General features: G+C 37.0%; 1 protein-coding gene across 5 annotated transcripts in view; it reads right to left on the bottom strand.

Moving 5' to 3' along the window:
• LOC126757499 (uncharacterized) overlaps positions 1 to 25,546 on the bottom strand; it is a 42,818-nt gene that overhangs the window by 6,818 nt on the left and 10,454 nt on the right. For 2 of the 5 annotated variants that reach the window (XM_050471441.1, XM_050471443.1), the window contains 2 exons: positions 16,175 to 16,287; positions 17 to 1,757 (listed from right to left, as the gene is read on the bottom strand). In XM_050471441.1, the coding sequence (XP_050327398.1) occupies positions 17 to 1,757; positions 16,175 to 16,217 (1,784 nt within the window). In that variant the 5' untranslated portion in view covers positions 16,218 to 16,287. Of the gene's footprint in view, positions 1 to 16; positions 1,758 to 8,071; positions 8,227 to 16,174; positions 16,288 to 16,772; positions 16,824 to 21,754; positions 22,652 to 25,546 lie in introns of those variants that run through there. The other 3 variants (XM_050471442.1, XM_050471444.1, XM_050471445.1) reach the window with 3 other exon arrangements.

Below are 25,546 nucleotides of genomic sequence, written 5' to 3'. Positions count from 1 at the left end.
GCGCGATATTACTTACGGCACTGGATAGAACGGTTTCTTCGAACGATCAGATTGGCTCTGTTCAACACGTATCGTCTGATTTGGCGCTTCCAATTTGACACCGTAAAAGTGCAAATGAAAGGAGTTGATCTTCTCTAGACCGGACGGTGTTTTTACAAACTTCGCATCGCCTTGCAGACGTGCGTGGCAAGTTATTTGAAAGTGATTCTTCTTCTGGCAAACGAACGCATCATCGGAGACCGAAAAATTGAAACCCTTATCTGCGTCGACACGATAATAAACCACTGCGATCTCCTGTAAACTTTGGTCGCAAAGTTTATGCCAATTTTGCGGTTGAAATGGGCTGAAACGTATGCACGGCGTTAGAGCATTACTGTCGCCGCCACCTTCGCCGCTACCACTTGTAGCGGTATTATTGCCGTCCAGACTGTTATCGGCATTCGAGTTGATAGTTGACAGCGCGGGCGATAGTGAGGCAGCTGAGTGCGCGGGCGTGCTCGTCATGTCGCTCGCAGTCGCATGTGCAGGTAGTGTGATGGTAACCGGTGATGAGGCGCTGAGTTTTTGCTGTTGCTCCGCAGCGGCTGTAGCCATGCCATGTGTGGGACTCATGCGCAAACCCGGATCGGGCTTAATGCTAGCAAAGTCCGGACAATCTAGCTGTGTGGAGAGTTTACGTTTGCGGGATAAAGACAAATGCACTGGTGTTGTGGGCAACGACGAACGACTGTGTTGTGGTGGAAGCGCTTGGCTGGTGCCAACCAACTGCACGCGTGGCACCTCGTTCAACGGTGAGGTGAGCGCACAGGATGTGGCATGCGTCTGCATGACATCCAGACCATTTACGATGGTCACATTTGGATAATTCACCGAAGGAAAGTTGCCACCTTGTAGATTTTCGTAAGACAGCAAATGGCTGTTGTTCGCATTATGTTGATTGTTGTTGTTGGTGTTTGTATTCGAGAACATCAACTGATGCGGTGGCGGTAAATTCATGTGACCATGGCTGGCATTGTGTTCACCATGCGCGTGTGTGCTGATGGCGTTCACATGTGTGTGCGTGAGTGTGGCAGGATCTATGATCAGACCGGCTTCATGCTTCACACGTACGCGGCTCATTGTGTCGTTTGGTGGCGCTGTTGGCGAATGATTGTGATTGTAATGAATTTGGGTGGCGTTGTTGTTGCTGTGGTGGTTATTGTGCTGCAGCTGTTGGTGTTGCTGCTGTTGTTGCTGTTGATGATGGTGATGTGTCGTTGATGCTTGCGTTTGATGTGGTGGTGTAAATTGTGACTGCAGTTGCATGTCCGGCTGCATGGCGGAGAGACCATTGTAAACGTCGCGCGAGGTGAGTGTGAGACCATGTGCATCTTGCAGCGGACTATAGGGTGGCTCGGAACCGGAATCTGGCGGACTATCGGGCATATGCGGTGTGCCGTGACTAACCGTTGTCGGTATGGGTGTCGCTATAGGCGTAGAGGTTAAACTTACACGCGCCGACACGCTTACTAATGATAAATTTCCAACGACGGAGTTAATTTGTTGGTGATGTGGATTCTGCTGTTGCTGCTGTTGTTGCTGTTGGTTGACATCGGCCTTCGAGCCGCAACATAATGTATTTTCGCGCGTGTTATTTCCATTTATGCAGCTATTTTGTGCTTCCAGCTGTCCAACGGCGGCTTCAACCTGCATGAACTGTTCCAGATTACCGAAATCGATTGCCTCATTGTCGATGCCTCCAATGAAATCGGATCGATCTGTGGGCGATAAAAAGTAGTGAAGTTTATATGAAGTTATTGGTGTGAGAACAAATATAGAATAATAACAGTTTCACCCAAAACATAAAAAAGACTCAAAGTTCAAAGCTTCTCTCAAAAAAAGAATCAAAATCTTAGAACAGCTGAAGCTGGTTAGATTCACGTTTCTGATTCAAAACACACTGACATGGAGAATATACCTTAACAACTTCTCATTTTCAGTCTGTCTTTTTCTTTTGAAACAATACAAAAGAATATCTCCCAACATATATTTGAGGTCTAGAGTTCCTGCTAAACCTTGAGTTCGAACTAGAAACCAGTTGCAGAATAATATCATAAAGTCGATTCGCAAAAGTTGAACTTTCAAATTTTGTAGAATACTTTTACAAAAGCAAGCAAATTCATTTGGGAAGCTTCAAAGTAAAGCTCTTGGTATTTGATTATTTGAACAGGATTAACCGGATAGGGCATTATTTGAGTATCAATATTCGGTTTGCAGTATCCGGATAGTCGTAAGTCGTCGTTAAACATTCGTTGTCGACATTCGTTGTCGACTATTCGAACAATTGGCATTTTCTCAAATATAAGGCAATCAAAAATCAAGGGCTGTTTGGATTTCAAAAAATGTTAGATATTTTCAAATAGTGGCAGTAGAACGACTGTTCGAATAATCGTAACATTGCGGTTAATATTCATTCGAATGGTCACAAAATATTCGACCGTTTACAAATCGTTCAACTTTATTACAAAAGTTCGCGTTCTATAAAGATCGCCCGTCATGAGACCCAGCATTGATTATTGGATAATATTCGACTGCATAGACCACAACTAACACGCAGTGAAGAAAATATAGCAGCCGTAGCTGAGAGTGTACACGAAGACCGTGTAGAGTCGATTCGGCGTCGATCGCAGCAACTCGGACTGACCTATGGAACGACTTGACGTATTTTACGCCGAGATTATGCAAGAACTGAAGCCGCTCGACCTTCCCAAGTGACATTGCTTCGCTCTATGGGCTCTTGAAAAATTTCGAGAAGATCTGACGTTTGCGAGTCAAATATTGTTCAGCGAAGAGGCCCATTTCTAGCTCAATGGGTATGTAAACAAGCAAAGTTGCCGCATTTGGGATGAAGAGCAACCTAAAGTGAAATGATCGGTTCATATTTCTTCAAAAATAATGCCGGTGAGAACGTAATTGTCAATGGCGACCATTATCGCAATTTGATTTCAACAAGATGGCGCCACTTCCCACACATCCCAGAAGTCAATGGATTTATTGAGAGAACACTTCGGTGAGCAGATAATTTTACATTTTGGGCCAGTCGATAGGCCACCAAGAACATGTGATATCACACCAATAGACTTTTTCCTGTGTGGATATGTAAAGTCTAAAGTCTATGCGGACAATAACGCTTCAATTCAGGCCTTGGACCAAAACGTCACGCGTGCCTTTCTCCAGTTACCAGTCGAAATGCTCGAACGAGTCATCAAAAATTGGACTCAACAGATGGACCATCTGAGACGGAGCCGCGGCCAATATTTGAAAGATATAATATTTAAAAAATAAATGCCAAAGAATGTTCTTTCGAATGATAATAAACATTCCTCATTAAATTTGAAGTTTCTGTGTTTTTTCTTTAAGAAAAGGAATGGATGGATATAAAAATAAGAATTTTATTTTGAGATCCATTGTAATCCATTGTGAAAAGAAGGCATTTGTTTGGCAGTAAATTTCAGTACGATTTGACGTAAGACCTCTAGCAAACAAGATTTAAAAAACGTAAAAGTTTATTTTCTGATATTCGTGTTATATGGGACCAACTTACAGTGCCCTAAAAAGAGTTTCCAGTATAGATTACATCCACAAAAACCTACGCTGTTTTGCGTTTTGTTGTCTTCTGTAGGCAATATTAGTCGCTATATGTCTAAAACTTGGAAAAGATTCACTGTTAGCATGGATAGTAGCGCTTTCGGAAAATGAGTTTTTTGGCTCAAAAAGTCCGTCTAAGGGTCAAATAATCCCAACAGCATGTTGCAACAAGACATCTTTTTTAGAGTTTTGTGATTGCTTGACTTAGTATTGTTTGAGCGCGCATCAAGGATGGACGCCAGCAAATGGAAAATACTGTGAAGGCCAATCATGTACAATTTTGGTTTCGTCCATTTAATTTCTGATGCAGCACGCACTTGGATGACCAATTGTCGAAAAAATTGATCAAATAATGAAAATCGTGGAGTTCGAACATCTTGTAGGAACTGATTCCATTGTTCGGGAGCTAAACATTGCACAAAAAACCTTTTGGTGCAATTCAAATAAGACTGGATATAGAAGAATCTCGATGTATGGGTGCACAAGAGTTAATGCAAAAAATCCACGGGCACTGAATTTCCTTCTCCGAATTGCTGCTGAATCGTAAAATAACGAGCGATTTCTGAAGCGGATGTTTACTGGATCAACTTCGGATCGTCTGAAGTAAGCAATCGCCTATAAAGGGCCAGCTTTGGCCAATAAGTAAGGAATTATGTTCCAAGGATACAAACATCGATAGTGGCGCGCTAGAAACTGTGGGTACTTGGTTGGGAAAAGGAGAAGGAGAATGGCCAGCGTATCTTACCTAATTTGCCCTTTATTGTGACATATTTAATTTGATTTGTGTAAGAAGGCAAGCAGACATTAGAAATGATCAAAAACATATTAAAGACTTTTGAACTTTAAAGCAATTCGTCGCATTCGTCAATGATATTCAAATGCGTTCATTGTCACATTAAATTAATATGTATGTACACAAACAATTCAAAAATCATCATTTGCAAATTAGTAACAACAAACATGCTGATAAATTTGCATATTCTTAGCTACACGCACACTCATATATATGTACATATGTATATTAGAGTACAAGTATATTGGAGCGCCTTCTTGTGTAAGTCAGATATTAGTTGAAATGTGAAAATTGATTTGCGGAATTCATTTGCAAATAATATAATTGTGTTTGATCAATAAATCTTATACTCGCACAACAACTTAATAAATCGGCGAGCGCAATTCAGTACAGTTATACGTTCTGCTTAACTAGTAGAGCAAATTAAAGGGTTGTGAAGTGAGGTTAGGGTTGCTTAACTAACTTGAAAATTGTGTTAACATAACTGGGTGGCTTTTAACAACTGTTAAATTGAATATATTACAGTTAACAGATAAAGAATGCAAATAATGTGCTAGTTTTTTATATATTAAAATCAATATAAATATTATTTATGCATATTTGTATATATTTTATATTATATTATATATATGTATATTATATATATTTTCAAATGTACTATATACATATTTAAATAGTTATATAGAATACAAGTTTTCAAATATGATTTTTTTTATATATAAAACCTTTTTTTGTGTTCGAAATTCGGAAATATGTGGTTACAGCGACCCACCGTTGCGTATGAGTAACATAGTTCGAATCCGTTTCTTTATTCTTGAACTTACTGTGTTTAAATAAATTTAATAAAATACTTTAAAATTCTTAGTACTATACTAATCTACATACCAGTTATTAGAAACAAATTATCATTTGCAGCCTCTCTACTTTTTTAAAGAAAAAACACAGGAACTTCAAATACCACGCAACAATCGACCACAACACGTGTGGGATGGGATAGATATCGAGAGTTGAAGAGGGGAAGCGAGACGTATTTGCAGACAAAACAAGAAAAAACGTTAACTTCGGTTGCACCGAAGCTAAATACCCTTCACAGGTGCATTTATGTTACTATGTGTTCAGTTTGTATGGAAGCTATATGCTATAGTAATCCGATCTGAACAATTTCTTCGGAGATAGCATTGTTTTCTTAGAAAATAATCTATACCAAATTTCGTGGATATACTTGTATATAGTATCTTGTTAAATGTGAAAGTTTTCCATATAAGAACATGATTCCGATCGTTCAGTTTGTATGGCAGCTATATGTTAAAGTGGTCCGATATCGGCAGTTCCGATAAATGAGCAGCTTCTTGAAGAGAAAATGACCTTTGCAAAATTTCAAAACGATATCTTAAAAATGGAGGGATAGTTCGTATATATACAGACAGACGGACGGACAGACGGATAACTAAATCGACTCAGCTCAACATACTGATCATATATATATATATATACTTTATAGGGTCTCCGACGCTTCCTTCTGGGTGTTACAAACTTCGTGACAAACTTAATATACCCTGTTCAGGGTATAAAAAGGGAGAGGCCGAAATGCGTGAGTATGAAGAGCTTGACAAGCTGGCCAACAGGGAAGTGCTCGTAAATTCTACAAAATGAACGGCGACTAACAGAAGGTTTCAAGACCAGAGCACACTATTGTAGAACTCCCAGAGGTGATCTAGTGACTGATGCCCAGAGCATACTAAAATTGTGGAGGGAACTCTTCTCCAGCCTGCTGAATGACAGTGAAAGCATAACGCCAGAAGAAGGCGAACCAGATTCCCCAATCGATGACGATGGAGCAGACGTTCCATTGCCCGACCATGAAGAAGTTCGAATAGCGATTATCCGTCTGAAGAACAACAAAGCGGCGGGGCTGATGGATTACCGACGAAACTATGCAAATACGGTGGCGAAGAGCTGATAAGGAGCATCAGCTTCTTTGTAAAATATGGCTCTCATCAGTGTGGCTTTAGGCCTGGAAAATCAACAACCGACCAGATATTCACCTTGCGCCAAATCTTGGAAAAACCCGTGGAAAGCAGAACGACACACACTACCTCTTCGTCGATTTTAAAGCTGCTTTTGACATCACAAAAAGGAGCTGCGATGTCTGAATTTGTTATCCCCGCAATACTAATACGGCTGTGTAAGCTGACGTTCAGCAATACCAGAAGCTTCGTCAGATTCGTGAAGGACCTTTCCGAACCGTTCGATACCAAACGAGGTTTAAGACACGGCGACTCCCTTTCGTGCGAATTTTTCAATTTACTCTTGGAAAAAGGTACCATCTGATATCAATATCATCGACCTCAACACCCGCGGCGTTAGTTCAGCTTTCTCCAGACTGGATAAGCAAGCGAAACGTTTGGGTTTGGTTGTGATTCAGAACAAAACGAAATATCTCCTTAGTAGGCAAAGTAAAGAGAGAAAAGTTCTGCAAAAGATTTATGGTCCTTTGCGCGTTAGCCACGGCGAATACCGCATTCGATGGAACGATGAGCTGTACGAGATATACGACGACATCGACATAGTTCAGCGAATTAAAAGACAGCGGCTACGCTGACTTTTTCTAATCAACTTATGGAGCTAGGTCATGTTGTCCGGATGGACGAAAACACTCCAGCTCTGAAAGTATTCGACGCAGTACCCGCCGGGGGAAGCAGAGGAAGAGGAAGACCTCCACTCCGTCGGAAGGACCTGGCTTCGCTTGGAATATCCAATTGGCGCCACGTAGCGAAAAGAAGAAACGACTGTCGCGCTGTTGTTAACTCGGCTATAATCGCGTAAGCGGTGTCTACGCCAATTAAGAAGAAGAAGAGGCAAAGTAAAGTCCTCTCCAGATGAACAAAGAACAAACTCTTCAAGTAACTCCTTATACCCGTGGTGCTGTGTGGAGCGGAGGCATGGACGATGAAAACAACTGATGAGTCGTCGTTACAAGTTTTCGAGAGAAATGTTCTGCGTAAGATTTATTGTTCTTTGCGCATTGGCAACGGCGAATTCCGCAGACGATTAAACGCTGAGCTGTACGGGATATACGGCTACATTGACATAAGTAGTTCAGCGAATCATCAATCAGTAACCGCCGGTGGAGGCAGAGGAAGAGGAAGACCTTGGAGAGATCAGATGGAAAAAGATCTTGAATCGATGCCAAGAAACGATCGCTGTTGTCAGTAAGCGGTGTCTGCGCCGGTAATTGGCGTAGCAACCGCTTAAGCGATTATAGCTAACAACAGCGCGCCAGTCGTTTCTTCTTCTCGCTACGTGGCGCCAATTGGATATTCCAAGCGAAGCCAGGTCCTTCTCCACTTGGTCCTTCCAACGGAGTGGAGGTCTTCCTCTTCCTCTGCTTCCCCCGGCGGGTACTGCGTCAAATATTTTCAGAGCTGGAGTGTTTTCGTCCATCCGGACAACATGACCTAGCCAGCGTAGCCGCTGTCTTTTAATTCGCTGAGAAGTTCACATTAAATAAAAAAAATATTGAAAACTTAAATTTGCACTAAAACACGTGTGAACATGGACAATACGAAAAATAGAGCTCATCAAATACATATACACATGGGTGCAAATATGCCTACAAAGGAGTAAACAATTATTTTTTCAGTATTTTACCATTGATATTCTTGGGATATTCCATGCTGCCAACGAACTCACTGCTGCTGGTTAGATACAATTACAGTTGTTTTCGTTTTATTCTGCTTATATTGTATTGTATATTCTATTTGAATAATAGTTTAGCACAAAACATTTGCAACAATAATGTCGCACACGAACACTTGTTAAAATATTGCCGACGGAGTTATTTTCAAATATTAATTACTAAAATATGTTATTCAGGCCTATAACAGGCGCGGATCGTTTCTTGTATGAACAATTTATATTATACGGGCATCACAGGGCACAAGCTTTGCACAAACAACCGTTAAATGCTAACACTCGCCATGCAACTGGCATTTGAGATTTAAAGTTTAGCAAAAGCAGCAATGACTTGAGGCTGGCGGCTTCAGCGCTTCAGAGTCAACGATAATGATGACTTCAGAAAGAAGATAAAATTATGGAAAAAATATAGAAAAATTAATAAAAGTAATTCGTCATGCGCTTATAAGTATTTATATGTGTATATGTACATATATGTATGTATATGTGTGTATGTATGTAGATACATATGTATATGTGTGTGTGTTTGCATGGAAGTTTACAAATAAATACAAATCGTATGAGCGAAATATTATTAAAGCGTGCAAGCAAACGCCAGAGAATGCATTGAAGACATCATCACGATTGCATCTGTTAGATACAATAATTATCTAATGTGTTGTAAGCGCAGCAAAATGCTCGCTTATTAGCGGTGAAATAGAAATGTAAACTTTTACGCTGGCGCTGAGAATGCGTGCGTGTGTGTGTGTGACTACTTGAATGTATGTCTTTATATATGTATATGCGTGTCTATGAGTGTATGTGTCTATACATGTACATTTAGGTATGTATGTATATGTGTCTCTATGAATGTGCGTGTGTTAGTGCGGCCGCAGGGGGCGGGTTTGGGTGGCGCTAAGCTCAGCTGCGGTTGATGCACTTCACAAATCGTTGAGCATCAGTGAAAACTAAGCGCGATGATCACACACACGCACACACACAGATACGAAGATACATAAAAAATAACATGTGCATAGCGCTACATAAACCAACAAACAAACATAGTCCATATAAACATACTATGTAAGTATAAGCTGCGCATCACAGCATACGTCAAGCACCTAGCAAAACTATCAAGTGCAACAACAACAACAACCACACTAGAGTATATTTTGTGAAGCGTAGATTTGTAAGCGTACACATCAGCAGCTGCATTTGCCATTATCGTGCCGGCATGTAATTATTGTTGTTGTAAAACAAAACAACAACAACAACAATGCAAAAAATAACAAGCACTGTTATATTAGATAGTTGGCAATTCTTTTTTGCTGCTATTTTTTATTTGAGTTTTTCGCTTTCGTTCACATTGCATTTGTTGTTGTTGTTGTTGTTTTTTTTTCTTTATTTCGCTCTCTGTAGTCAAGAAGTAAATGATTTAACGCCAATGCTGACGAAATGCTCATGCGAAACTGATTGCCAAACCGACAGACACACACACACACACGTGTCAATATACATATGCATGTACATATGTACATATTTAAGTGTAAGTATATGCATATGTGGCTATGTTGGTACATGCAACTGCATTACAGCACAAATAATTATTGTTGCATTATAGCTTTCGAGCTATCAATGGGTTGGCAGGTGGCAAAAAAAAGGCAAAAACAAAAACTAATCATAGAAAAATGTTGCACTTCTTTCGGTTAATGCGCTCAAGCCATTCGTCATACGTCACTCTTGAGTGCTTGCCACACATGCCACAATACATACATATGTACGTACCACATCATGGTCATGGTCACTGCCAATGTGAGACGGGTGTCTTTTTTTTTGTTTCTATGTTTATACAGGGTGTGCGGTGGTTGGAAGAATTTTTCGAGGAATTTAATGGTCGCTATTTTAAGCTAATCTAACCTCAAAACTTTAATCATTATTTTATACAAAAAAAAAAGATATGACGTTAACTATGGTTGCACCGAAGCTATCATACCCTTCACAAGTGCATCTTTTATAGCATAAGAGGTTATAAAAGGATTTTTATCCTGATTTTGGTCGGTTGTTGTAGAAGTAGAATTTTGCCGGATAAATAATCTGAGTCCATTTCGGTTACGTAGACCGGACTGTCGTGTGAAGGGAATGGTCGGTCATTGTGAATGGCAGTTTAATGCTATAGTGATCCGATATCGGTGATTCCAATAAATGAGTAGCTTCTTTGGGAGAAAAAAGTGCGTAAAATTTCTGATTTCTGAATTGACTGATATTTCAAAAACTGAGGAATTCGCGTGTATATAAACAAACGGATGGAGAGACTGACAGACTCAGCTCAATAATCATTTATATACCATATATGATATACTTTATAGCATCTATGTCGCTTCCTTCCGGGAATGAACTGGCTGATGAGTTTACCCGATCCGCAGCATCCACCAACATGGTAGGACCGGAGCCTTGCGGTTGGTCCCCATAAGGATTAAGAAGCGATGCCAAGTTGCTAATGGCTGGTTACAACTTTAAAGGTTTAAACATGTAATCAATCTCCTTGTCGCCTTCTACACCGGTCTTTGTTTGCTCAAGACGCAGTTATATAATATTCCAATTAGCTATCACATCGCTTAGTTAGCACCCAGCCGAATATTCGACTTTATCAATATGCTGGGGCTGGGTGAGTCATTGTAATTTAGGAGAGGGCACAATAGACCTCGGGTCGCGGTGCAATCCTCATTTACTTATCTATTCTAATCTAGCTAGAACCTCGATCGAAATAACTGAGGTCAACGGCTGATTGCAATACGGTTTCTACTTATTGTTCAGCTAATCCTTAGAGCCAAATCTCAAATCGGTCGATATATATTCGCATCAAATAGATACTTGTTCGATTTTAAAATAGTCTGTGTCAAAATATTCAGGACTAAGTGATCCTTTAGTTATTTAAAACCAAATTGTTTCTATATACATATGGTCAGAGCGCTTATAAACCATGAATCTCATGATTTCTCTTAGAATAGTAGTTTAATATATTTGAGGTTTTCTCGAGGCAGATGTTGAGGTGTTTGATAGAAGTTATGAATAGAATTAAGTTACTAGTTTGGTTATTTTGCCACATAGTGCGTTTGCAAGTAATAATATTCAACAAATTGCGGAATCCTAGTTCTAAAAGTTTTTATATGGTGAGCTTTTTTACCCGTTTTAATGCAGAGGTTAGATATGTGAACCATCACTACGAAGAACTTGAGCTTAATCATAGTAAGGATCTAACATCAAATAAGTTTTTCCGATTGCAGTCTTCCTGCTGCTCCGAAGTGTAGCCTCGTTCAGAGAAGTGACCATTCACTGAGATAGAGCGGCGGTACTAGCCCTGAACTCATTTATAGTGCGTTCAGGGTTGGTCGCTATCAATAGCATCGAGTGTCTTTGTGATAAGACTGGTATGAGTATGGTATGAAATCGCAGGAAATTGCAAAGCTGATGAGCTAACAAGGAAAGGCACTCTAGAACTGCTATCGGTGTTCCCGTATCCAGTTGTGTTCTACTACTAGATAGCTGGGTTTCGCGGAAGCATCGCTCAAGATGGTGGCCCAAGATCAGGAGATCTAGTGATCTCTTTGCCCTCAGTTGTTGGGCTTTTAACTGGCCATTGCCCTATTGGCGTCCATGCTTCAAGGTTTGGGATCTTACCAGACGCCATCTGCAGAAGCTGTAAGGAAGAAGATGAGGTGGAAACAACTCAACACTTCCTTCTTGACTGTCTCGCGTTTGGGAGGTCAAGGTTTAAACACTTGGGAGGGCATACCTTCATACCTTCGACATCCCACCGAACTACTAAACATTTTGCTAATTTTTAAGTGGGAACACAGGAGTTCTTTCTTTTCGATCAGCCATCAGGCCTGACTTCCTGGAAAAACAAAAGTAAACCACCGTTTCTCACAAAATTCTTTAGCCCTTGTCGGCCTCAAATTTGTAGTTCTATGCACATAATTTTTCTGATAACATAAAGGCGGTTACTTCAAAAGGGATAAAGAACTTGACCCAGTATCTCACAGAGAAAAAGCGGATTGATAAAATGCCAGACAAGGTTTTTAAAAACTAGTTTCATCACTTTAAACTCCGACCCGCTGCTGTCTGTTCTGAGCTATTTTTCGAAATGTAAGCAAGTTAGATTCTCAGTATACTATTAGTTTGGTGGCAAGGTCCTCCGCACGATATGTCAAACTATACCGACTACCTAGTATATTCTCGGTAAACTATTTGATCGATGAGCATTTATGTAACCGCATGTGTAAGTATGTTGCTCGTGCGAATACAAAGACGACACCTAACGCATTTTCGGAAGTGAAATTCTACACCGCAACAAACACAATATTGGCACACACCCTGTATTAGCGTGTATTAGGCATGTAGAACGATCAGCGCAAACTAAATGATGCCATTTGTACGTATGTAAGCGCATAAATACACAGAATCAAAAATGAAACTGAAAATTCGAAATCTAATTTGCCAAACTGCAAGCCGATTCGTTGCAATTCACTGCCGTGCGCTCGGCAATTCGATACGCGAAACGCTGGTTCACGTTCACTGGTCGCGCCAGGCAGCACGAATGGAATCATTAGAAAAGCATTGTACACTTGCCGTTGTGATTGGAAATTCTTTTGAACGCTGGGTGTAACAACAAGTTCCGATTACAAGCCGATGCCGCTATGGCTAGAGCGCTGGCACAGCGGTGGCAAGTTTGAATGGAAGGCCACGTATGATCTGCGACTCAGAATGGAATATATAATACTTATATATATATGTATGAATGTATAAATAAATGTATGTAAGTGTGTATGCATTTATACTTTGTAGTTATATACTAGTTATTGTTATTGGTTAGTGTAACGCTGACCGATCACTCAGCTATGCAATGAATGTTAATACTTTTTGTTTTTTTTTTATTTTTATTTTGTTATTTGTTATTGTTTTAGCACATTTGCAATATGTTTTTATTTTTTTTATTTTAATTACTTTAGTTTTGTTGTTGTTTTTACTACTTTCGAAGTATTACTTTTCGTTTATTGTTGCATATTTTTCTATTTACCAGCGCGTTATTTAATTTACGGCCAACGCATTTGTTATTATTGTTTTTGCAATTGTGTAATTTCGCACAAAAAACAGTTTTACAAACGTTTCTGTTATTTTAACTGCGTTTGTGAGGGCTCAAAGCTGCCACATAGCTACAATATTATACTTTTTTTTATTGATTATTTTTATGGAATATTTTTTTCAAGTGTATTACCACCGTTATTAATATTTTATTAAAACAATTATGCAGCAAAAGTTTTGCGGTTGTTTTTTAGAGTTTTTTGTTTTAACTTGTACGTCACGACTGACTTCTTGTAATGCTATCGCATGTCCAATGGCATTGCCATTAACACGTTATGTCAACTACTGAATTTATATGCGGAAAATTATAGTCGCTAAGCCATGCTATTTTTTAAACGTTTGCGGCGCTCAAATATTGATCAAACAGCTTTTCGGCTAACTTACAAACAATAAAATAAAGAAAGGCTTTTATGGTATCCACAAGATTGTAATAGATAGAAATAACCGAATAAATACATGTGTACATATAATTGTACACATATCTAGGTATATGTAAATATGTATTATTGTTTTTGTCTAAAACTATTTAATATCATACATTAGTAAGCATACTTTACTACTGCCGTGGTAGAATTTACACAACTGGTCGAAAAGTAATAGGCGAGAGATGAGAGGGCCTAAAATTTCAAGTACAAATTTCTTTTCAGCGGGGTACACTGTGCGACAAAAGTATGGCAAGTTGTAGAATAATTCCAGTAAATACTGCTATTGAAATCATTTTTGTATTACGAGACCAGAAAACATTAATTTTGTGTTTAAAATTTTTTTAATTTTTTGTACACTTTAGGTTATAAATTTTCCTATGTATACCTTCTAACCATGTATAAGAGTATAACATATAACCAAGCAAAGTTAGTTAGCTACTAAATAATAGTAAGGCATTTAAGAAATTAAAAACGTTCGAAAAGAAGCCAATCATCTGAATGTGGACAGTCAGTCAATATTATCACAGCAAAAACAAAAATTTCAGATATTGCTAGTAGCACTCTCTATTCTCTAAGCTCTCTAAGAAATAATGACTCATGTGTAACTACAGATAAAAGGCGTTAGATGAGGTGAGGAGTGAGGAAATTCTTGAATTTCCATTCACTTGGGAGTGGCCAGAAACGATTCTTTTACCTATGGCTCAAGCAGCTCACGACTTCCGGTCTTAGAACAAGTATTCTCCGGGTATCCAAAAAAACCTCCGTTTGAAGGCGAGCTAGCGTGAGAAGGCGAACTAACCCTCCCAAGGTTGGGCGCTGTGTTTGGCGTCCTCCATGTAAAAAATGCCCTAATTGAAAAGAAACCAACATTCTGAGATGAGAGACACCCTTTTGATGACGACCACTGCAAAGACATTAAGGATTGCGAGCTAAAGTGAGAAGGCGAACCATCCCTCCCCAAGGTTGTGCGCTGGGTTTGGATCCGCCACGTAAAAAAACCAAAAAAACTTACCAATGAAACGGAAAACCCTACAAACGAAAAAGAAACAGCCTCGCATGAGAGACCCCCTTTTGACGTCGACCACTTCAAACGCATTAAGGATTTTGATTTAAGAGCATGCACCTGAAATGTCCGATCCCATAATTGGGAAGGTGCCGCTGCATAGCAGGGTGATGTCTTCGTAAGACTAAAAGCTGACATCACCACCGTCCAAGAAGTGCGATGGACGGAACAAGGTTTGAGACGAGTAGATCCTTGTGCCATTTGCTACAGTGGTCATATAAAGGAGCGCAAATTCGGTGTGGGAGGGAGAAAGCGAAGTTCTTACACATACATATGTATCACTGATCACGATGTTAAAATCGTGCTTGACTACTTTAATGCCAGGGTAGAGGGAAAGAAGGTATCTTTGGCACAACGGTCGATAAATTCAACCTCCATAAGAAAACATCCCCAAATGGGTTGATGATGATCAGCCTCGCCGGGGTCCGAAATATGATTATCTAGCACTAGATTCCAGCATAGGAAATTTCATCTAGCAGCTAGCGGCTACGCTGGCTAGGTCATGTAGTCCGAAGAGAATAAAATCCTTTAGCTCTGAGAGTATTCGATGGAGTACCCACCGTGAGAAGAGAAATTCCTCCACTCTGTTGGAAGAACAAAGTAGAGAAAGACCTGGCTGCACTTGGAATATCCAATTGGCGCCAAACAATAAAAGGTAGAACACCAGCGCGCTGTTGTAAACTCGGATATAACCGCATAAGTGGTGTCTTCGCTAATAAAGACGAGAACTTATCAGATTTTGAGATATCGCTCTGAAATTTTGTTCATATCATATTCTCCTCAAGAAGCTGCTTATTTTTCGGAACCGCTGATATCGGACTATGATAGCATATAATTGCCATACAAACTGAACGATCGGAATAAAGTTCTTGTAAGTGAAATTTATTTATTTGTGAAGGGTATTGCAGTTTCGGTGCAGCCGAAGTTAATGTTTTTTGTTATTTATCGTTGTTCGTCGGAAACGAATTGGTCATACTACTAATTTTATGAAAAGAATTATTAAACTTTCAAATATGAAAATTATTTGTCACACAGTGTTCCTAAATAGTGTATAATAGGCACAAACAGACATCGAAAGTTTTACACTGAACATATATGTATGTATGTATGTGCATTTGTGAATATGATGTACTAGATATTTGATAGATTCTCACGTGAAAATGAATTAATTTTTTATTTTGTATATATATATATATACATATATATACATCGCACTCTACAAGAGCATCTATATTATCTATGCATTTATTTATATCTAAGGGCGCAATTATTACATTACCATAAATAATATTGAAATATAGTTAAATTAGCTGCTTTCGTAATGGAACTCCCCTATTAACTTGATTTAATACTTACTCGATTGAATAGATTAAATATTGCATCTATTAATAGTAAATATTATAATACATACTTACACATTTAAATATATCATTTTGAAATCACACTCACCAAGATCCGAAAAAATTGGATCAGAAAGAAAGTCCATGTCCATAGAATCGTCGTAGGGGTGTTTTGTGTTGCCTTTGAAGCATCCTTCTGTCTTCTGCGTTGTTCAAAAAAGACTGAAAATATTATTATGCAAAAATAGAGGTTAAAAGTTGGGATTAAAATTTGATCCAAGTAGGCTTTTTCCAAAAAGTGAGCTTAGTTTTATGTAGTAAAAAATACGCTTATAAAAGTTAATATAGTCGTGGTATATGCCACGGTGTATTATAAGATTGCTTTCTGATAGCATAAGTCAAAATTGATAGATATTATGTTATAGGTATAATTTTGTCGAGTAAAAAATCTAATTTTACACATCGTAGGTGAAGGTATTGGGGCTGATTTTTGCGTTGTAGATCCCACTTGCTCACTTGTGATACATTTTTTACAGTACAAAAATTACTAGGGTTAGATCTGATAATTTATCCATCGATAAAGTTGGCTTAGTTCAACCTAAATCTGTTAAGATTTTGTCTCAGATCACCTATTAAATATTTTGTACGAAGAATGAGGATTTATATGATCATTGCTGTAGACAAAATGTCGTACCTCTTCATCTTACCTAGCCTTGATATACATAATAATGAGTACCGTCGTTTCTTTTAACCTTTTCTCGTATAAATCGCCCAGTATGTAAGTTACAACTAAAAATTATTTTATAATAAAATTCGAAAATCTCACAATTATACATATAATATATGGTATATGTAGTATATTGTACGAGAATGATTCATTCATTCCCTTGTTTATCGCCAACAATCAAAAAACATTTCCTAGAACGAATGCCACGCGAAAAATGGGAATACTCGTAAACAATGAATGATTGCTTATCAGGAAATTATGTGAAAATAACATACTCACATAAATAAATAGTAGAAAAACACCCACTTAGTTTTAAATAAAATTCAATTTGCCCTTTCGAGTCACTATTGTTTTGAAATAAATATTAAACAATCGAGCAAAAATGTTGAAAGTGCAAAAAAATGTGTTTGCTGTTTGAGAAGGTCTGCCGAAGTTAAGAGCAATGTCAGTACTTAACGATAAGGTACAGTAAACACCTTTTTAATTATCCAAATGAAGGAATTAATTGTAACAGCCAAGCTGCTCCCAACGAGATATATCACATATATTTATCTCATAGTTCCTAGGTGGAACAAAGGGTATCAATATAGACATATGTACATATATATAAATTACAAGTACACAATACAAATTTTGTAAGAGAGAGAGAGAGATAGAGTAGCTTCAACTAAGGTTTAGTTAGACAAGATTTCTTTCAAAAGTGCTCGCAGTCAAACAACTATCAGAACCATTTACATACAATGTAAGCTTTCTCAACAAAGCCTTCAACCAATCGCTGAACACTCTTCAAATACCCGATGTCTAGAAAATCGAAAGAGTGGTCCCACTACTGAATCCTCCGATAACTCCCCTCTCCCCAGTAGTGAAGACGCTCATGGTCTTGCTACTCTCAACCACGTGAGTTTAGCAAACCAAGAGCATAGCTTCCGAAAGGCATACGCGAGAATCGACAGTGACCGTTGCTCAGCCTCGTTCTGGATACTGTAGCAGGTTAAAGTCCTGCTTATCCAGAATCAATAACGACATATCAAACATATGACCAGCATTAAACGACTATCCGCATGTTACTAACCACCTTTGAATGACTAGCCAACCCTACACATCTGACATCCCTCTCGCTTTGGTCCAACCCCGTCGAAAAAGCACGTTTCCTGGACCTACCGTTATATGACCTCTATGACAACTTATCTGAATGTTACCATCCTAACGGGGCTAGATAACTGTTACTACAACAACAATGCTAGTTAAGATCTTTGGTCGCTGTAGCCCCTTTGGTTAGACTAGTTTTCGCTCTAGTTGTAAGTAGTGATCTATATGAGGATCGGCAGATCTTTCCGCAGTCTAGTGTAATTTTAGAGATATTATATATAAATTTTAGATCATATAGAGATTTATGAAACAAATTCTAATAATTAAAAATATTAAATTAATGAAAACTATCTCGTTGTCTAGAATATAATTCCTTGATAACGTAACTCACTTAATATAATAAATGTATACATAAAATACAGTGCCATGAAATATGCAACGAAAAATTATTAGATTGAATCATAGAATGTATCAGTTCGATTCTAACCACCTTAAGCCGCAAATAACCAATTTTCAAATTTTCTAATAAATTAACAGCTAAAACATTTTTTTCTTAAGGGAAAGTGTTTCCAGCAGTATGGTGGTCACATCCCCATCATCGTGTAGGGGCTAAGAAACATAGTTAATGTGTATCTGTAACCACAAATGACTTAATAAAAATTAATGCACAGTTTTACATAAATTCAACTTTAAGATACATAACTGGCATGAGGGTGTGTCTCAATAGAATCCCAACTCGGTTATAAAAATATACGGTTTGAAAAGGGTGTGTTCTTTGTGATTTTTTGATAATAGTAAAGTTCAATAAATAAAGGAGGAGATGCTTTCATCTAATTAAAGTTAAAGCTAAACAAATATCTAAGCCACATACTGATCTACTGAGTTTTAGGAAAGATCGTAATAGGTTAGAAGGGAATATGTGAGGTTATTTTTCAAGAAAAGTGCACAAATCCTAACGAAAGTTCGGTGATTGAAGGAAAGTTTTAAAAGGTTATGTGTATCACATATTGGCCTCTCATTGTTTAAAAGGTTTTTTGAGAATATTTCTTCTATACATAGTATTGTATTGTTATCTCAATCACCTTCTTCGTCAAGGCCTCTATTGCATTTTTCGATAGAAATTAGGTGTGATCTCTTGACTTTCCATAATTACAATTGATCAACAAACATTTTCGGAGGAACAGTTTAAAACAGGATGGAATTCGCGAATAGATATGTGTATAGTGTTTTTCAATAGATCACTACAAAAGTAGACCGATAGGGACGCTATATTTTTTTCTTTTTTTTTGCTCTTTTGACATTTCTCTTTTGTAAGGTTTGTCATTTCATCATTGAAAGATATACGATCCAACAATTTACTAACGAAATTCGAAGTCAGTGGCCTCAACTTACAGTTATAAAGGATCTTGGCTTTGGCAACTTTGGTACTACCCTCATATACTACATATTAAGTTAAACACAAATCCACCAAAGAAAATTAGTGAGTAAAAATATATCCAGAAAATTTTTAGATTGATGACAAGTGACAGAACGTGATGAGGGATGGTTGAGCAAAGCGACGCCGCATACACGAATGCTTAGTAAAAGATAGACTCGAAAGAGAATGCGATAGCAAAAAAATTTTATATAATATATATAATTATGTTTATATATGAAAAGTGATGTAGAGTTGGAAATGAGTGCGATAAAAATTGGAGAAGAAACGTAAACTTAAAATATGTGCTAATGTTCCATGGTTTATGATGGAAGTATAACTGATTTAGCGAAATTTTCAGGATCCACTTGACGTGGTTTGACTTAGACATATTGGAAACATCAAATTAACGCTATCTCTAAAAAAGTTTGAAGACGCTCCAAAGCAGGTGAATAAACTCGACCTAACCTTAAAAAAAAGATTTTTTCATCCCAAACTTCAACTTTCAGTAAGGTCAAGATCAAGGTTTATACGTAAAAAAATAGGAGACCTGTCACACAACGGTTGAAAGTTCTTATAATGCAACTGATTTACATTTTTGCACACAATTTTCACAAATCATACCCACTGTGCAATGTTTATGTCGCACTGTGATTTAGCGCTGATTTTCCCTCACTACAACAAAAGCTTTGTAACAATCTTCGTCGTCGATCTGCGCTAAGTCAACAACAATTGTCGGCGTCGTTGTCGTACGATGTCGCTGCAATATGAGACCAATTTGAAGCAGCTTCCTCGTATACGCTACGTCTGAGTTGTGTTGAGTTGAGTTGCTGAGCATTGTCGCTAAGAATATGCGGTTCGGCCTATAATTGAATTAGCGCTTAGATAATAAACATACAGTCTTATACATGTGTATATGTCAGTGTATTTGTGTGTGTGTGTATATTTAAGTAAGTTTGTTTGGCTGTTGTATGAAAATACGGGTAAATATGGGGGCATGACCACTTGGAGACTTCGTGTGCCAGTGTATAAATATTGGCGCGCATGTGTGGTATGGTTGTGTGAGCGCGCATTTTGTTGTAATTTAAATTAATTCGTGCAAGTAAGTTAATGGTCCTCGATTACAACACGATTTAATTCAATCTGTCACAAAAGTCAAAGTTAGTGTTGGTAAATACTGCTTTAAGACTATGAAAGGAGTTGGCAGAATTTTTGGAATTTTTTTGGTTGCTTGCTTAAAGTGGCAATTTACTTCTAGATTAACCTTTTTGTAGTTTTTTTTATTTTATTTCATTTTTTGTATGTTTTTTATTTTTGTTTTTCTCTATTTTATCTTCGAAATTTTTTGGTGATAATTTTTTTTCAATATTTGCCATTTTTGTAGTGTTTTAGTTTTATTTTATATACATTATATTTTTTATTTTCTTTTTTTTAAATTTTTTTTGTACATTTTTTATTTTTATTTTTGTTTTTCTTTTTTTAATTTATTTCCTGTACCTTTTATTTTTTTTATATTTTCTTTTTTTATTTCATTTTATTTTATTTTATTTTAATTTTTTTAGTTTATTTTAATTTATTTTCTGTATTCTTTTCTTTTCATTATTTTAATTTTATTTAATCTTTTCATTTTACTTTCGGTCCTTTTTTATTTTTGTTTTTCCTTATTTTATTTTTTTATTTTATTTTATTTTATTTTAGTTTTTTTCACTTTATTTTTTATTTTTCTTTATTTTTATTTTTGTTATTTTATATATTTTTATTTTATTTGTTTTATTTTATTTTATTTTACTTTGTTTTAATTTTTTGTTTCGTTTATTTTGTTTTATTTATTTTTTTTTTATTTTATTTTCTGTATATTTTTTATTTGTGTTTTTCTCTATTTTATTTATTTTCTGTACTCTTTTCTTTTCGTTATTTTAATTTTATTTAATTTAATTTAATCTCTTTATTTTTTTTCTGTCCTTTTTAATTTTGTTTTTTTATTTTATTTAATTTTATATATCATTTTCATTTTTATTTTATTTTATTTTATTTTAATTCATTTTATTTTAATTGTATTTTATTTTATTTCAATTTTCTTTATATTTATTTTATTTTTGTTATTTAATTTAATTTAATTTTATTTTAATTTATTTAATTTTTGTTTTGCTTTGCTTTCTGCTTTATTGAAACACTTACTAATAATACTAATATAGTTAGGCGTCAGATTTTCTGTGTCAACAGTCGCCTATAAAAATTTCAAATCCAATCACACTCGTTTTTTTTCGCAGGCAATCGCGCTGAAAATAATATTTTCATCTGCTTTCAAAACCTGTTGCATAGTTGTTTGATTGGTTGTTATATATATTTACTGTTGGAAAATGTGGACTACACTAACACATAGTTGTTGCTGTAAATACATTAAATTTTTCAATCAAAAAAGAAAAAAATGCGTAGTTGCCACCTTTTGTTTCATTTACCTCATTAGATTTCGTTTCACATTTCTTCACATTTCTTCACAACAAATGTTTATTAAATACTTTTCAGTTTCAACACTTTCGAGAGTTCGAAACCCGCTCACAAATAATCAAAAACTTGGTTTTGAATTTTTTCTACATTTTAGCAACGCATTTCCCCACGAAATTCACTCGTTCATTCTCGCCTAAGGCGCGCCTGTATCTCGTTAATTGTGCGCTATTTATACACAAACTTGTTTATCTATTAATTTATTTATCCTTTTGTCACATTTATTGGCTGCTTTTGTCACCTATCAGGCACATAATGTTTACCGCGTCGCTGCGCGTTTGACGCCTGTCAAAAAAATGCCAAATAACCGGTGGCAGCAGTGCTCGTCGTCAGTAGTCGTACTAGATTCGTACTCTGTCATATACTCGCTTGCGGTCTATTTACATTATCATTGCGCGTAATGCTTCGACTGTTAATGCAAATCTTCGCTAATAATCTCATAGAAAAGTAACTTGTTTTGCAAAATCGCTTCGCGTCGCGCTCAAGCTTGTAAGTCTAGCTCTATACTGAGCCACTACTAGCAGGCGGTTTGTCTTCGAGCCGCGTTTTGTGTGTAGCGTGTATCAGTGATCTCTCGCATCCACACAATGACAATTGTTGATCTACGAGTAATCGCTAAGCGTCTTTTCAGCATTTGGCTTCTGCAAAAAAATAATAGTTACACTCCTGTTAGGCGCTCTCCTGCGTCTATTGGTTATCTGGTCACTCTTATGTTACAAAACTATTCGCTGTTAGCTTGCTCATGTGTGTGTCTAGGAGAGCGCTGATCGTGGTTAAAAGCCGTTTGTAGCGTATATAATATTGGTGAGAGTGATTAATGGTGGCTGGTGGGGATCGCACCAAAACAAAAATCAATAAAAAGTCGAAAGGCTTTGCTTTCGAAAATTCTTAAGCTATATAGCCATCGAAATGGGCGTATCAAATTACACGTGTAATAAATATTGAAAGTTGTACGTGTGTGTATGAAAACAGAAGAATATTATATCTATTGATATTAAAGTCTTCCAGCGCGTTAGCCGCTTTGGCTTTTGTTGCGTTTGTTCAATTTGTGTTAGCCCTATTTAACATAAAGGTGTTAAATCTAATTATACACTTTGTCATGTGCATTTCATTTGTGCGCCTAATAATACTATTATTAGCTTAGTGTCAACGTCTTTATTAGGTTCGGAACGCGCATGCGTTTCAGTTTGGTTTTGCCTTTAGATTTTAACCGAGAAGTAGAGGGTTCACTAAGTTTGAAACTCACAGCGAAGAAAGATTTTCATCAGAAGTTTTATTTTACTTCCATTTAAGGTTGAGAGATCTGCTGAGTAGGATTCAGGCAGAACTACCAAGGAATTCAACTTTTCGGATATGTGTGTTGCTGCTGGCTTCAAACGAAGCCAACTATCCTTTGTCGCCAAAATCTTGACACTTCCATCGTTTGGTATGAATTTAAAAGACTTGTATACATTTGTTGTCCCAGACTCTCTGAACTTGACGCTGCTTCCCCTTGGGAGATATTGAAAGACTTGACAAGAGCAAAACAGCCAATGAAAGTTTTGGGTGAAGTTTCTAGGATATAGAATATAATAGAAATGAATTCTTTCCCCATAAGAACTTACTGCACTCAGATGAATTCCAAGAACCTGCTGGTCGACATTAAGGCGAAGCGATCCCTCTAGAATGATTTCTTTCACTTAGCAAATTATCTAAGATTTATAGAAAAGAATTGCATCAATTTATGCATAATCGAAGTCAGAGCTAAAGGCTAGCTCGCAGTCCAAAGTTATCAGTGGTTAATGAACCAGAATTTTTAAAGATAGAGAAGGAAGAGTGGTCTCATTGAGATTAGTTTTGAGTTCAACTTCTTGTACTGATGCTGCTGCCGAAAAGAAGGAAGAAGCCAAAAAGGAGAAATCGGAGTTAGTAGAAGGCAACGATAAGGCTTTCGCTCTCCTCGACTAAACAGCTCAACAGAAAGCCGAAGTAGATTTTATCTAATAATCTGATTCCTCAAAACAGAGATCTATAGGGGAACAGTCTCGAACTCTTATCATGTATACTCCAGTTTGTATAATATTATAATGAAGTTTAAGCTCTTTTACAAAAGTTGACTAATTCAAAATGGTACATTGTGAGACGACATTTATATATCACTGAGAATTTGTGATTATTTCAGTACGGAACCCAAACTGACAGTTGAGAGATATGGAAGTTAGAACATTTATATTCTTAAAACTGTGGCATTGGTATTTGTATGGCCCAGAATTGTTAGCGCAGAGGAAGTAGAGATCATCTAAACATTCTTCACCACTAACATTCTAATAGGTTACTTGTGATGAAATCAGCTCAAGAACTTATGATATATCAAAACCCTCACATTCGACCTAACTTGGTGCGCTTTTCTTGGTCTTGGCTCATGAGGCAGTTTTCATTGGGATGCTTGAGCTTTGGTTTCCAGGTCATAACCATAAACCCATGATTGGTCACCAGTCTTGATCCTATGGAACAGGTCTTGGCCGTTGCGGACTGAGACCAACGTACCCAGAGCAATGTCAAGGTCACACTGGTTGGCACAAAAATCAATGACAAACCAAAGACCGTCTATGCGCAACAGCTGTCAAAAATTAGGTAACCATTGAAAATAGCCGACCTTGTCAGCACAAGTAAGAAATATGAGTACCAACATAACGCCACAAAACAATCGAAAATCTAATATAGAAAAATTCAAAATTCGCTATACTTTTTGTACAAACCTTGTACAACCAACGGAACTATCAATTTAGTGAAGGTAACTTTTGGTGTGCACATTATTTTACGTCGATGGTTCTTTGGTGTGGTCTACAAGTTTTTCCGATTTAACACCGCTGGACAATTTTTGTGAGGTTATGTGAAGTCGATTGTCTAAGCAGATAAGCCCGAGACCTTTAACGCCTTGGAAGATAATATTTGGCGCCTTATTGCTGACATATGGGCCCAATTGCAGGAAAAAAGTATTCCGACATTGGGCTTTTCTTCAGAAATTTAGATTTAAACATCTTTCGCTAGTTCGTTCGAATGATTTTGGTGGGTATTTTAGGTACGAAACGTTCGACTCATTCCGATAAAGCTGAAATTTATACAAAAAGAAACTCGTAAAACCGATCTCTTTGGACATGCTTGACAGTGCGAATTCCGATCTCACATTCATGGAGAGCATTATAACTGCTGATGAGACAAGGGTTTATGAGTTTGAAATGCAAACAAGTCAACAATTATCGGAATGGAACCCGTTTTCAGTCGGTCGAAGAGATAAAAAAATATTCGCTGAAGACCATCGCAAAAAGGACTTATAAAAAGTGTTTCAAGGACTGGAAAAATCGTTGACATATGTGTATTACAGCTGGTGGGGATTACTTTGATTATATATATAAAATAATTAAATATTTTGCATTTTATTTACAAATTCCGGGTACTTTTTTGTCACAATGTAAAGAAATTGTTTAAAATCAGTGCTTAAAAAGTTTGGTCTGATTTTATTATCTCTTATAATAAAGAAAAAGTAGTTTTGCAACATTTCTTAAAGAATCGCAAAAAAAGATTTCCATATGCTCATTCGAATTATGGTGAGCCTATTAAGAATGTTACTGTCATGAACTGCGATAATTTTTGAATATCTACGTGTACTCTCTCGCCTGTTTGATCACAATTTGAAGACTATCTGCCCATCAAACCAACTAGCAACAAGCTGTCATTGGAGTTACCTGAGAAATTTCTTACTATAT

The sequence above is a fragment of the Bactrocera neohumeralis genome, chromosome 4 (genome assembly GCF_024586455.1).
Source record: "Bactrocera neohumeralis isolate Rockhampton chromosome 4, APGP_CSIRO_Bneo_wtdbg2-racon-allhic-juicebox.fasta_v2, whole genome shotgun sequence".
Taxonomy (NCBI): Eukaryota; Metazoa; Arthropoda; class Insecta; order Diptera; family Tephritidae; genus Bactrocera; species Bactrocera neohumeralis.
This window is presented reverse-complemented; position numbering and strand designations above follow the sequence as displayed.